Raw genomic sequence first — 15,901 nt, forward strand, 5'->3', positions numbered from 1 at the left:
GTTTCAGATTGTGCACATTGCTTCCTGTCATTTCACTGGATACTACTCAGATGAGTCTTTCCTCAAACATTGCTCACCTTTACTCATCTTCTTTACTCCCCGTATCAGGTATTAAAACACAGCGATAAGCTCCTTCTGAGCCTTTTTATCTCGAGGCTGAACACTCCCAGCACTTTCGGCCTCACCTTGTATGACAGATACTCCAGTTCTTAATGATTCATGCCCCTTCATTGGACTTAGTCCAGTTGCTCCATGTCTCTCTTGTATAGGGGAGCCCATATCTGGACCCAACATTGCACATGTGGCTTCAACAGTTCTGTGCAGAGGATCACCTCCCTCAACCTGCTGGCCACACTCTTCCTCAAGCAGCGCAGGATGCAGTTGGCTGCCTTTGCCACAAGGGTACATGGCTGGCTCACGTTCAGCTTGCATCCACCAGGACCTCCAAGTCCTTTTCTGAAACGCTGCTCTCCAGCCAGCTGGCCCTGCATGTGTACTAGTGCATGGGATTATTCTTCTCCAGGTGCTGGACTCTGCATTTCCTATTACTAAACTTCACAAGGTTCACTCATTTCTCCAGCCTGTCGAGATCCCTCTGGATGACTGTATGCCCCTCTGGAGTATCAGCCCTTACTCCAGTTTTGTGTCATTTGCAAACTGGCTGAGAGTGTACTCTGTCCCATCAACCAGAACATTAATGAAAAACTAAACAGTATAGCAGGCAGTATCAGCCCCCACGGGTACTCCACTAGTGCCTGGCCTCCAGCTGCACTTTGGGCTGCCATCACAACCCTTTAAACCTGACATTGAAGACAATTTTCAAACCATTTCACCATTCATTTAGCTAGCCCATACTTCAATGTGTCTTGTTCTTTCATGAGTTTCTCTCAATCTTCCTTAATTCTTAGCAGCTAGGGAGGTTATTTGGGAATCTGAATCACTTCCTATTTTTGTGTGCTATCATTACAAAGAATTCTAATTGACAGATTCTATACCAATCCTTAAAATAGCTCAGCCTTAACTTTTTCCATTTCCAAAGAAACAGCCATGCACTATGAGTGTACTTCTTTCCTCTAAACCAGTCTTTCATCTGTTATAGAACTGTGCACTTGCTCTGTATTTTCCTATTTCTAGTACTCTTATCAAAGTCTTGGTCAAAAGCCTTTAATAGAGCTAAGCAAATGGTATCTCCTTCCTCTTTCAAATACTTTTTAACAAACTTTTTCAAAGAATTCAAACAAACTAATGAAATGTGAATAATTCTATGTTAAAACCTATTTTAAAATCCTATTACAATCAATTTGTAGTCCTTCCCCCTGCCCCAAACAGTCTGTAGATCTTTCAATATAAAATATGGTATTATTTTTATCATCTTTCTTATTCCCTAATACCACAAAGAGTTTTCAGAAGTACTAATACTGAAGCAATCAAAGCAACAGCTTCAGTGGTGTGCCCTGGCCACCAAAATCCCACTCTTTCTCACTGTATGATGCTGTTAAAGAACAGTGCATGTTAAAGAAAAAAAAAAAGGATTGCCTCATCCATTTTCGGGTCAATGAACTCTGGTGTGCTTTAGGAAACATCTGTGTAAACAGAAAAAAAACCACTGATCATTACATCGTTACTCCCACAGAGGAAAGTGGTAGAACTTCCACTCATTTCAGAGGGGACATTTGATCAATGCAGAGTGCCTATCACGTACTGAGACTAAAAGTGAAAGTAAATGTCTTATGAAAGGTTCAGAAACAGTAAGGCTGAAGCATGAAGATATCATACATTTGAGGGTAGAAGTATGGTGTTGATTCAAAATTTATTTTGCATAAAATAAGCACAGCTACAAATAGCTGCCCAAAGGATGATCAGTAGAAAATCAGTAGAAACTGGTTTCTGCCAGTAAAGTGTAAAGTCAAGAGAGGAAAACACTTCAAGAAACTAGTTATAACCGTAACATTATTTCAGCAAAGCACCTCTTTCTATTGAAGCAGTACAATCTTTCTGGGCCTTGCAGATTCTGCTATGTTCCTGGCTAAGCAAATGGTGTCAGAAGCTACAAATGCTTTGTACCATATCAGATGAACTTGAAGACTGCCACTCTCACAGCTAACTAACATTTTGTTCATTGCCTTCCACCTGTTCTTCAGCTTTAGTCTTAGTTCTGCAATTCCTTGTGCATGGACTTGGAAGTGAATGTCATAAAAGGCTGTAGATACAGGATAGATAGCACTTAACGTAAGAGTTTTGGCCTTGATGCTGTATACACAGCATATGCTCCTTCTTCCATCATAGAACCAATTACTGATTTCACAATGGATTTGGAAAAGTCCAGCAGTGTTGCAATTTTCAAATTACTGTAGGTAAGAAAATAGCCAAAGAAGTGGACAAAAGGAAAGGCTGCCCATCATTTAGGCTGTCTGTCAGTCTGTCTGCCATCCGTCTCTTTTTTGCTGCTCTCTTCCTTTTTACATAACCAAATCGTTTTTCAAATTGACATTATAGATTTACTTATCTTTCCAAGCCCAACTTTAACAGTAAGAAAGGCAATGCAAGGGAGAAAAAACAAGATCTCTGCTTTCCTGTAACAAGTTGCACCTGGAATGGAGAATTCTAAGCAGGCTGTCTTTAAAAAAAAGGCATTTCAGCCTCATTATTAATTCTATTCTGTTTTAGTTGTAAACATAATCCTTTTCCACTCTCCATACCATTCTCTCATCATGGTACGTGTACTACCACTCATTTGACTACGTGAAATAAATAATGTGTAGAAAGCTACATTTAAGTTTAATGCAATTGAGATTTATTTCTGCAAAATAATTATATTTGGATGGCTTCCCAAATAGACTAGTGACTACTCCTTTTTTTCAGTATGTCTCAATGTGGCTTTTAAATCTTAATTGAAATTAACACTTACTATCTTACTATGCACCTGCTTATGATTATGCTTATGTTTTATTTCATGCTGCACTGAAATAACACATTATATATGAAGACAGTCAAGCATACTGAAGTGTCAGTGGTTACCTTTTTTAAAGTGCTAACCACAAAACTCTATATTTTACTATTTACAATAGAAATTTACTTAGTTCAAAATGACAATTTAGTTGCAAAAGCAGGTACAATAATAGGAAACAATTTGTTGTCCTTACAAAATATGTTATGTGCTGTAATTTTTGTAGCATGTGCTAGTGATGTAGCATCAGAACAGATTCCATTTTAACCTGGAGATGAAACTCCTGGGGCAGAGGGAGCTCAATAATGTCAGTGGCACCTGTTACAGGTAAAACCTGTATTGTGTCATCTGGCAATGACAGAATGCACCAAGAAAAAAAGAAAAAGGAAAGGCATATACATAAAATTAGTTCACAGTTTTGATCAAAATCACTGTCACTGAAAGATGGTATCACAAAGAGTATATCCAGCAAGACTGGACTTATTGATCCAGGTTGTGATTTTTTTTTCATTTGGTTTGTTTTGGTTGGTTTGTTTTTTAACTTTAAAACTTTCAGTGTGCCAAAATAAATACCTGTATTAAAAAGGTTAACTGAAATGTTCTTTGAAATGTCCTTGCCTCATGTGCATATTTATGTGGGACTAAGTAGTCACACATTTCTTGACTGTTGCAAGGCTTATCTGAGGCAATGGAAATTCATCAGACTTTGAGGCCTTTCAAATGAACAAGCAAGTATTTATTGTACCTTTGCCTGGGAACTTGCCTATGAAAAGGCCAGAGGTGTACCCTGACGATCAACAACTGCTAGGCGCCTGTCAGATATAAATTGTCATATTTAACATGCAGTTTGCTAAAATGGGTTAAGAGCAGATACAAGAACAAAGGATGATTTCTCAGACAGTACTATATAGTGTTATTCTAAGATATATGAAACATGAAACGCAAAAGGGACGAGCTGTTGATTTTAGGACACTGAATGCTTGGAACTGTTCCTGGGTAAACCGGGTAAATATATATGGGTAGAATCACATAGGCATGTAGGGTTTTGTTTATTTGTTCTGTGGAATTAGGAAGGTTACACTCAGAGAATTCTCCTTTATCTAAACTGGCTAAAAACCCCACGGTGTTAAAAAGAACACAATATCTCAAGATAGTGTTTCTGAAAATCTGAAAATCATTATTTTCCATTCTATTTTTTTAATACTACATGCCAAATATATTATTTACCTATCTCAGAAGCAGCCACTGTGATGTTGTACCAAGGTGTCTCCTCTCTGTCAAAGATCTTGGCAGTCTTAATGGTCCCAGTACTAGCATCAATGGTGAAATACCTATCTTCTTCTGTGTTATGATCAATGAAATATCTATGAAGAAATAAAACAGTAAATATATACTTGTTGTAGTATGTAACATCCAAAATAACAGAAAGCTAGATAAGAATATTACTTGCAAGCTTTTAAGATCATAGAAATTTTTAAAAACACCCTAATAAAAATTCTGTATTATGGAGACATCAAAAGTAACGCTGTATTTCATTTTTTCTCCTAATGTTATGTTTCTTTTGATACCTAACAAGGTTTCCACTGTGAGCCACAAAAATATAAGTTGTTAGCAGGTGATACTTTACACAGCAGAATTCAATCTTGTCAAAGGTAAAATACGCATATATTTTGACTAAAAAATCAGAAAACAGAAAGGCAGAAAATAAAACAGAAAAGAATGTTAAGATATTATTCTGCTTCTTTGCTTGTCACTGCAAACCAGCGTGCTCAGTCCCGGTACCTGTTTTGAAGCATGTCTCCCTGACACAAAGTTGATGACATGATTATATAAGCTGTTTTGAACACAACCGTTACAGAGTCTAGTAGCAGAAATGGCTGATTCCCAGAGCTGCAATTGACACTAGCCTAGAAGCAGAACTAAGCAGCCCTGCTTAACTCCCTTGGCTCTGGGCACTTTGCCTAGCAGAGAAAGTAAAAGCCTTGAAGTGGGTAATGGAAGCAAAGAGTGGGAACACAAAAGAAGAGATTGACAAGACATTTTGTTTCTCAAAGCCAGAATAATTTACAACAGCTTTTAACAAATGAAGCAATTACAGACCCCTATCAAGCCTTCTTCATTAACTTCAGACTTGATGAAGAAAATAAGGAAAAATACTCTAAGCCTTTTTATACCATAAGTGGTTTTCCTCATAATTTGTCAGGCCTGTTTTCATTCTGTGAAGTTTTTAATAGATGGAAGCTATATATAGGTCAAAACTATTTATTTGTCCCATCCAATTGCTCTTATTTCTACATCACCGAAAGTGTAATTGCCTGCTAATAGAAAGAGTGGTGCACATAAAGGTTGCCAAGCTCAAAAAAATTAAGAATAACTTCAGTTTTATTTCTCTCACAATGTACTTATTTAGACTACTTGTGGAAAGGAAAAACAAACAAGCAAACAAACATTTAACTGAATGATATATTACAGTAAGATATGATATGTGAAAAAGCAAAGGAAATAAAGCACTAGAGGAGGCAGCAATTTCAGTGAGTCACCTTAACTGGTCAAAGGACAGGACACTCAGTGGACTTAATGTCTTAGGTTAGATCTTCCTTGTTGGAGAGAACCTGAACCCCACCTCTCCCACCTGCAAGAAGTGTTTTATATCTGCTTTATGATTTGCTATTTTGGCTTGTGGCACTCAAGATTTTCTCCTCATGCTTCCAGTGTTTTCAGCAATTAAAGAACTGTAGGTCAGGCACAAAAAGTGAAACAGCTCTCATATGACTGTGGGAGCTGTTGGAGAGACAGCAGACCTCAGTTCCCACCCATTTTATGTTTCTCTGGAATAAGGATTTAACTCGCTTTCTCCCATCTCAGCTACAGTCAGAACCTAAGTGTGGTTCATTAACTACCAAACTCTGAGAATACCTTATTCTAAAAGACTCCAGAATTGCTCTACAAAGACACTACACTTTGGATGTGCAAGATGGCAGCTGAAGTTGCTTCAGACAGGTAACAAACTCTAAGTGTCTCCATACTGAAAGCAGACTGGCAAGATCTTGATTATGTAAGGGATGGAACAACCATTTTGAAGAATTTAAGTCAGGAAATATTTTTTAGAGGACATTATTTAATCAGTGTGACCCAAATTTGATTACAAAATCAAAACAAGTGACGTTGCCAGAAAAAGAACAACAAAAAAAAATTGCTGAATTTCTAATGGCTGAATCACAGTGGGCATTGCAGACACACTTTCAATTGCTGTTATGCTTCTTAGTGCTCAGTAAACTTAGGAGATAAATTAAAAGCAAACTCTTGACCAACATTCATCAGTCATTGATCGTGACATGCTGAATGTTACAGGTATCCAAGAAAATTTATGTTGCTTTTGAGGAATATTGGAACACTCTAAGGACCCATTATTAAACAAACAAACAAACAAACAAACAATCCTCTTTGTTTGGGCATCAGGATTTGCTTTTCAATTTCAGAAAATTGATTTTTCAGTGTCTCTGCAGGCCTCAGTCTACCATGAAGCACAGATTTTCAGGCTAAGTGTTTATTTGTCATGGAAATGTTTTGAAAGATTGTGCCAGTATCAGTGGAGAAGTTGTATCTCCTATGCATACAGCTAGCCTTACCTTTTACTAATTACAAAAACTTTGGAGACAGAGTGGTATCAACTTCTTGAAGTCCATAAAGCTGCCATGCTTGCCATAAAGTTGTTCAGATTTGAACTTTGTACAGAAGATACATGCTTCAGGTGGATAAATCCCCTCACACCTTATACCTTATGATCGTCAGTGTAGGAAACCTGGGCTATGCCAAATAGTTGGACATCTTGACTACACTACTATTAAGGCAGAAATAATGAATGGTTGGTTGTGTTGGGTAAGATGGGCAGTGCACATATAAACAAACATCTTTTACATGATGAACTGGAATGCTGAGAGAGGAAGCATAGGAAGCAGAATTGTCCCTCAGTTTTCTTGGAGAACTTAGCAGGACCTTTTACCGGTAGAGTTTACAATCAGGTATGCAGTGTTAAAATTTAATTCCTTCTCTCCTACTAGAGCCTTGTTTTTCTTGACTCTAGGGGTCTCCTGATAATGACAAGAATTATTTGCTAAAAAAAAAAAATGCTTCACTGACCTAATGGAATATGTACTGCAAATCCAAACCAATTTATAATACAAAAGTCTTGTCCCTGTGTCATAATTTAACCCAGCTGGCAACTAAGTCCCACACAGCTGCTCACTCACTCTCCCACGGTGGGATGGGACAGAGAATCAGAAGGGTAAAACTGAGAAAACTTGTGGGTTGAGATAAAGACAGTTTAATAGGGAAAGCAAAAGCTGTGCACGCAAGCAAAGCAAAATGAGGAATTCATTCACTACTTCCCATGGGCAGGCAGGTGCTCAGTCATCTCCAGGAAAGCAGGGCTCCATCATGTGTAACGGTTACTTGGGAAGACAAACGCCATCACCCCAAATGTTCCCCCTTCCTCCTTCCCTCAGCTGTATATGCTGAGCATGACATCATATGGTGTGGAATATCCCTTTGGTCAGTTGGGGTCAGCTGTCCCAGCTGTGTCCCCTCCCGGCTTCTTGGCACCCCCAGCCTACTCACTGGTGGGGTGGGGTGAGGAGCAGAAAAGGCCTTGGCTCTTTGTAAGCACTGCTCAGCAATAACAGAAACATCCCTGTATTATCACCACTGTTTCCAGCACAAATCCAAAACACAGCCCCGTACTAGCCACTATGAAGAAAATTAAGTCTACCCAACCGAAACCAGCACAGTCTGCAAACATTTATGACTGTGGACATTGTTCACTTATTATCAGCATCAGGCACAATGACTACTCTGTGAGTCAGTATGCTGCTGACCACAGAACCATAAAAATAGGGCTACTTAGTATTTGTTGACAATAGCTTAAAAATAGACAGAATTTCAAACTGGGCTTAAATGGAAAAAACTTAAAGCAGTAAGAGTACTCAGCTGCCTTTATGTATGTGTGACTTACAATGAAATATTACCTCTGCTTCTGTAAGTAAAGTACAAAACCAAAACCAACAAATATCTGTCCAAGATATGAAGCTTGTGTAGAAAAACTGAAGTTTGATTGTTACGAATTGTGACTACTTAAGACTTCATTTTCATAGATATATAGTAAAAGATGGTTTTATTTTAAAAAAAATATGAAAACCTTTTTCTAAATAAGTTATTTAAATGTGTTCTATAGAAGCTCAAAGCTCTCATTTTGAAGAACTCAGTATTGGATGAATAATTTCAGTTCTATTTTCTATTTCATTAATGGAAATAAGGTGATCCTGAGGTAACTTATTGTACTAACACTTTTACTTCCAGTGATACTAGAATAATGGAAAATTTTCTAAATTATCCACAGCAGCACTTCCCCTTCAATTGCTAACTTTTGCATATAGATACTGATATATTGAAACATTCACAGCTTGACAGAATTTTTCTTCATCATGAATAAATAAGAGTAGCTCTTTTGTACGCTTTCCCATTATTATAATGTTCAGTTCTCCTCCATTACTCCAGATTCTTCCTTAAAATTTCATTGTGCATCATATCTAAAGCAGCCATTTGGACTGCTGTGGTTCCCAACCTCATGAATGCCTCAGTAAAACAAATTACAGAAGATATTCCCACAGAGTAGAAGAACTAGGAATGCTAGTCTAAAGCACTGCTCCCAAGTGCTCTTAAATATTGTGTACAAGAAACTCCCTTGGTAGAGTCACTCATTTTTCTCACATGTAAGAGGATATTTAGAACAAGTTTCATTGTATTTGCAAAGAACTTAACATTTTAGGCCTTTATAAGTGTTAGCCACTGATTTAGCTACACATTGACAACAGAGACCAGGTATATCCATAAATATACCATACTCCAGAGCCAACAATGCTTTACTTAGATTTCTGAATTTATTTCATCTAGTAAAAAATTTCCTTTCAGCTAGATATTAGTAGCAACAAAGATAGTAATGCCCTTCCCCTCCTACCTTTCCCTCCGCCTCTACTGAGCTGCTTTTCAATGGTTTTCCTAGACTGCAAAAAGCTACGATGCAAGTTTTGAATTTCAGAGTTACTTCAGAAGTGAATTTTCACCTTAATTCAGTTGACAGCTTCTTCTTACTTAGAATGCATTAATTTAAAAATGAATTCATAATTTTCATTGCAGATATTTGTTTACAGACATTTACTCATGACAATGCTGTGTGAATTAGCATACTTTTACCTATTAAATCAGCATATCTGAGTTGCATGGCACATATTAATAAAGAGACTTAATAACAAGACATGCTGCGGTAAACAGCTTTCCATAAACTGTTTATGTCCAAACCAGCAACAGAAACCAATCTTAAAGAAACTACATTAAAAGGGATCATGAATATAGAAAACCTATTAGTCTCACTATCTGAAGAGAATCTGAAGCAAATTAAATACGAAAAATACCATTTCCCTGCTAGTACTGGGAAATGCAACACGTGCCACCTTTTTATTAGGCAACGTCACTCAGCAGAGAGGCATTCCCAGCTTCCATCCATGTCCTTATTCCTGCTTCTGACCAAAGCAAGCCCCTGGCTCCTGTGACTGCATTCCTCACTTCCTCTCGTTTAGTAATGCAATAGTTCAGTGTCAACAGATATCCCCAAGATTTTTATTGAAAACTGAAAGCATTTGCGTGAATTAGGAAATAAAGAGAAATATATATGCAAGATGGATCCTAGGCAGAAGAGCGCTCTAGACATATAAATCAGTTTGCAGCACTAAAGTAGACCGGCTCCAATAACAGAGAGAATGCTTAAAAATTGAGAAAGTTTTAAAAGGTGCTAAAGGAGTTTAGGAACAGTAATGATTTCCAAACCTTTCTGGAGGGCTTCTGAAGCTAAAACCCATAAGCATTTTCATAATCTCTCTCCCTAAATCATTCAGTCTTATGATAATGTTAATATCAGTTTGTCACTTGACAGACAAGGGACACAATCTGTGATTATTCCAGTATGTCTCTCTCCAGTTATTGTGTTTTAAGGAAGAGCCTTGAGTTTGAATTTTTAAATAGTTTTGAGGTTTTAACTTATCTTCTTTTTTTTTCTTTAACCAAGTCTTTAGCTTATCCTCTCATCATACTATTTTATTTTATCACCCTGTTTACCAACTGAAAACAAGAATTCTGTTACAAGTTTCCACCCTGGCTATAAACCTGCTATTGCTAATGATCTTCCAAAGCCCCATTTCAGCCAGATGTGGATTCACAGGTCACAGTACCTTTTTGCACTTTTGTATTGAGACCTGAGTAAATAGCCAGTTCTCTAGTAACAAGTGAAACTGGTTACAAAGAAGCACTTAAAAAGGGTCATGGGAAGAGGAGAGATCCTCTCTCAAACCAACTACTCACACCAGCTAAAGGCTTAGCAATTAGGAATCAAATGCCATTATAAGGAAACCTGTTCAGTTAAAAATTTAAGCAAAGAAACTTTTCTCAGAAAGAGATGCTCAGACTCAAAGCATATGAGTTTTTTCTTCTTTTAAAAAATACCTTAGGGGAAAAAGTGTAGGCAACAACTGCAGAAGGTGAGGGAGGGAGGTATACCAGGATGAACAGTGAGAGAACCGATCAGCTGCAACTCCTGTGTTTGGCCAGCTGGAGAGCAACAAGAAATGGCCAATGATGGGACAGAACTCCAGTGCGTGCCTTTCATCTTCTCTCTGCCTCCTGAGGGCAGCACTCCGCATGAGCCTGGAAGCAGCAACATCCCCTTGAAGCCAAAGGAGGCAGTGGGGAGGCATTCTGTTGCCACGACTGTCTTGCACTTCGCTACCTCCCTTCCAGGGCCAATCTACTTCCCCATAGTTCAAACAAACTTCTCCAGGAGAGAAAAGCAATTGTGAAGTGTAAGTCAGAAGTTGGCTGCCAGAACAGCAGGTAACCAATTTCCTCCCTGCAGCGTGTCTTGTAGATTAAGGAGACATTAGATGTTCCAGAGCTCCACAGCAGAAGACTACCACTGAGAAACATAACCTTCAACTGTGCTTTCCAGTTGTGAAAATGAAATACATTTGAAGAGAGCTTGGAGAAGGTAATCTCTCTGTTTACCATTCCTTTGCCTTTTTTTCAGACAAGCATAGCATAACTTTGAGGAAAATACTGTTCCTCTCAGAGCGCTTGCAGGAACTCAGTTTGATATGCTGTTCCCACTGAGTTAGCTCCGGCGCTGGCTGCCGGCTGACATCCATCAGCTGATCAGCAGTACCTTGTTATCTCGCATATGGGACTCCTGGCTTACCTCTCATACCGAAATCTCAGCTCAGCAGAAGTGGCAGCCTTCCCTTTCCTTGTCCTGGAGATGTGGGGTGGCAGATCCCGGGAGGCATAGGGGAGTTGCAAGCAGCGAACCGCTGACTCCCAGCAAAGCCTCTGAGAGGCAGCCACTACTGGTTTTCATTTCATGCAGAAGTTGGCTTCCTCCTCCTGCTCTCATTCTCATCCCCTGTGCATTGCTGGCACACTGCTCACCTTGGACACTGGAAAATGGGAATGCTGTTCATTTGAAGGAAATGAGCCATTTCTGTACACTCATCTTTTCTAGCTGACAATTTCTGTCTGCATGTGTTAACCACTGAGCATCTTTTCTAGCTAATTCTGCCAGTAAATGTAGGCTAAGAAAAGCTCACACCCTTAGAGGCATAATTCAGAAGTCAAAGCAAGATAAAGGTTTGTCTTTTCCTGACTTTATGAATCTCTTTAGAGGATTACAACTGTCCAAATGCATTTCGAGTAGATGTGTTGATGGCAGAGCTGTTATATCGAAGTTTGCTTTTTATTCAGAGAGATTAACATTCAGCTTCCAATGCTGCTGAGAAATAAAGTGCAGTCAGTGTTATATGAGAATAATTTTTTGTTCCCAAAAGGTTTACCAGCTGGTATTCTACTTACATATTATCTTTTTTTTTCCCCCTCATACTAAACACTAAACCAAATAAAACCAAGACTGATAGATTTATGTATCCATTTATTGGACTTGAATGGCCATATCAAAAGACTACACTACAGAGATGTTCAGATATGAAGACCAACTCCCAGAACCATAAAAGAATTTTAGATACTGGAGGCTTTCTGAAGCCAGTGGAAACTATAGAAACATGAAGATCATGTCCTGGCATGAAAAATCAGGCTCTGAGAGTCACTATATAAAGATGATCTGTCAGTTTTTTTCTCTGACAGCTTTAAGTGAGAGATGGAGGTGTTTCTGATTGCTGTGAGATTTTGACCACCAACCTGAGCTGGATGCTTCCTAGTCAGAACAGCTGTCAGAACAGCTTACCAGTTCCTGTACAGAGAGATGGGCATTTTTGTTAGTGGGAGGTCTGGGACACATAGCTTGACAAGAATAAAAAATAATTTGAGGCCTCAGGGTAAAAATCAGCCACAGATCCACCACAACACCATAAAGCCACCTCAACACTATAAAGAAATCTTTTAAAGTGGTTCCTCCCTGTGAAGGCACACAGAGAATCAGAGAAAAAAATGGAAAAAAAATCCCCTTTCTCCAGCTGTTCAGAATAGGGTGTTCGTTTTCTGTTTTGATTTACTGACAATTTTGGAGAAGAATAATACTGGAGGAATACAGAGAGCAAACGAACGAAGGGGGTGAGATGGAGGAGGAGGACACAGCTCCTCTCTGCTAACTAACTGTGAGCTTTTCACATACCCTGGGAAGATATTAGTGTGTCTCTGTAGGTGTTGATCACAGGGGTTATGACAGTGTCGTGCTTTGAGGCTCTGAGCAGAGTGGAGGACGGATGTTCCCCCATCAGGCATGTGAGGGAGGGACAGTCACTCTACACGACAGCCCTGATCTCAGCAGGCTGCCCTAAGTACAGCTAACAAAGCATCCTGTGCACAGAATAGCAGAAAGCAAACTGACCATATTCCACTTATATGACATTCAAAGAGCAAGTAAGACAAACGAATACAATTAGGTGAAGAAGTTTTTATATTTTCCAGCAGGGGATCAACCTTAACCTCTCTCCCTACTGACAGTAGTGGGGAGCTGTGTAGATACTGATACTGATCTCAGAGGACAGGAAGAAAAAAACAAATTTTAAAATACAATTTTCATTTTCACCCCCTCCCTGATCCCCTCACACAGCTCTCTCCTGCACCTCCTTTCTCTTATTATGCTGATACTGTATGAACAAAATTAGAGTGACTGAGTTTGAATCAAAAGTTCAGGTTTTATTCTACCTGTAGTAAATACAAACTTTGCATCAGAAAAATAATCTATAACAGAAATCCTCTGCAACACTTTATGTCTTTAAAGTTCTCATAAATAATAATAGCAATACATGAAACTCCATGGGTATGTTCTTTCATCTACATATGAGCATTCCTCATAAAATACCGTTTACTGAAAATTAACATGACTTTCTAAAGGCTGATGCCAGAAACTATTGAACTTATGTCTATCTTTTACGACCAATGCAGCAAAAGTTAAAATAAGTTTATCTGCCTGATGCAGGAATTGAAGAACAATTTCTCACACCACGTTAACTGTTGTAATCCTATACACTTATTCATTAATTTTTCAGTATTCTATCTGAAAGAAAGGAAGAGAAGGCTGTCAATTCAAATCAAACTAGGGTAAGGCAACTTTGAGTTTATTATAGCTTCTAGATACCAGTTATGGTGTTGGAAAGCACATTTTTGTACTCATTAGTATGTATATGTATCATAACCATTATCATACATCATCCATTATAAGGCAATACCATAAGGTCATTAGAAATGTGAGAAGCCCGAACCAGGGCTGAGACTGTACTTGTATTCTTTACTAACTTAGCACAAAATGAAGTCTGATACTCACCCCCCCCAAAAAAAAAAAAAAGCATATTCTGACTTTCCTTGGTTACTTTTGTTTGCTACTTTGTTTTTATTGTTTTGTTGTTGGTTGGCTGGTTCTGCCTTTCCTGGAAGTAAAACCATTGCTTTCTCTAAAAGACAACCATGTGCACTTTATGTTTCATATTTATTTCTTCTGTGTTTTACTGCTTTTTTAGCAGTAGTGTCAAGAGCACAGTGAAGAAAGAAGTTCATTTACTAGGAAAGCACTAAGACTACTTCAGTTTCCTATAATCAATTTCAGTCCGAGCGAATAAAATTCATTATAGTGAGGTAGATTGCAGACTGGTTAAGGTCCAACACAAAAATGATTTGAATTCCAATGTATTAATACAACAAAACCTAATAAACCTTCCAGTATCCAACAAAATCTAAGGTTATTTTTAACCAAGCCATGATAGACATCATTCTGAAAAGGGAAGGTGCTTATATTTCTTACTGTTTGAGACTATCGTCCCATGCAGAGTGCTGATCAGTAACCATACCCCGTTTGCCAGGAGCCTTCTGTTAAATAACTGGAAGGAGACCATTCCTGCCCAGAAATGCAAACAACCGAAGTCAAACATAGTAAGTGGGAGTAACAAATGACCAGAGGGGACTGAGGTACTGTCATTAGTGCTCAAAACAACGATTTGCCTCCTGTACCATGCATGAGCCCCATGTACCACCGTGTGACAAAGACTGCACAGCAGCAGCAAAAGGAGTGAGCTGATGTTATACTATGTGCTTGCTGTATTTCTACAATAGCATGACTTGTTTCTCAAAAACTACTCTTACCGGGGTACAGTGTTAATAAAGACTTTCAGTTCCTCATAAGACAGTATCAAACTGGGATCAAGTTAATATAGGGAACTTGCCCGTGTCATGCAACTATTTTCACTATTATATCAGAGTCCACTCCACTGAAAATCAGACCAGATGCAGTCAGAAAGCTCCAAGGATCATCAGGAGTATGCATTGTGGCTAGATGGACTCACCACCCAAGAATTACCTTCAGGAAGATGGCAGGGTTTCAACAGGCGCTACCGCAGCCTTGAGGCAGTACTAGCAGCCTACGGCTGCTCCCAATACACATATGCAACTTGCCAATGAAAAGCTTTTTTCACCCCCAGTCCCTACAGAAGTCTTATGTGTATGGGTTCAGGAAGAAGAAAATAATTTCTAAGTTAGTATGGAAACACTTGAATAATATACTAAAATAAAATTATAATTAGAGCATTTAATAGTCTTCCATATTGTACGGGAAACATTCAAGACCCGTTTGTGCACTGGATTTTATTGTAAAATATGACTTAACCTTGTTCTTTTCAAGCAACAAAGGGTTTTGGTATGGAAGCAGTCTGTTTAATGTAATGCAATGAAAGGGGTTTAGTTTCTCATATATGTTCCAGCAAGGCAGTAATCCCTGTGAATGAATTACAGTTTAGGATGTTTTCTGTTGATTTAGAATACAATTTTTTAAGTAAATAGCTGCTTTTCAAACCACTCAAAAAATCCTTATCTTTAAAATTAATAATTGATGGAGTTTTAATATCCTTTTTTATGCTGCCTATGTTTGTTTGCTTTTCATATTTCAATACAGTAATAAACTTTTATTTCAAAACATAGCATTTTCAAGTTTCCCTGAAAATGCATTTCTATTTGAAGAAAAAAAAAAATCAACTCAAAAAGAAAATTCCTTTAAAGCAGCCCAAATTGCCAACCAGATAATGTCTGAATAAAAGAAACCTCTAATAGCTACATTTCTTATTACAGAGGTTCTTTTGCTGGGGTTGAAATACTAAAACACTAGTACAAGCACTGGCACAAAGTCAGTGCACTCTGAAGACTGCTCAGCTCAGGAATGAGCTGAAATCGCTGTGATGAAATCACAGTGAGGAAATAAGGACTAAAAAAAGCCTTCAGTTCCCTTTCTACTGATAACAATAGAGGTTGCTATTTATTTTTGGGTTTAGCTCAGATAACTATTTTTTAAAAAGATTTCCCTTCAGCATTGTTAATTACTCTAACTGCTCCTCTAACCATTATTCTGGCTGTAAG

At 38.3% G+C, this 15,901-nt stretch overlaps 1 protein-coding gene across 1 annotated transcript in view; it reads right to left on the reverse strand.

The window, feature by feature from the left end:
* CDH18 (cadherin 18) overlaps positions 1-15,901 on the reverse strand; it is a 206,140-nt gene that overhangs the window by 37,308 nt on the left and 152,931 nt on the right. The window contains exon 8 of the mRNA XM_064443422.1: positions 4,175-4,311. Within this exon, the coding sequence (XP_064299492.1) occupies positions 4,175-4,311 (137 nt within the window). The remainder of the gene's footprint in view (positions 1-4,174; positions 4,312-15,901) is intronic.

This window comes from Phalacrocorax carbo, chromosome 2 (assembly GCF_963921805.1).
Source record: "Phalacrocorax carbo chromosome 2, bPhaCar2.1, whole genome shotgun sequence".
NCBI classification, from domain to species: domain Eukaryota; kingdom Metazoa; phylum Chordata; class Aves; order Suliformes; family Phalacrocoracidae; genus Phalacrocorax; species Phalacrocorax carbo.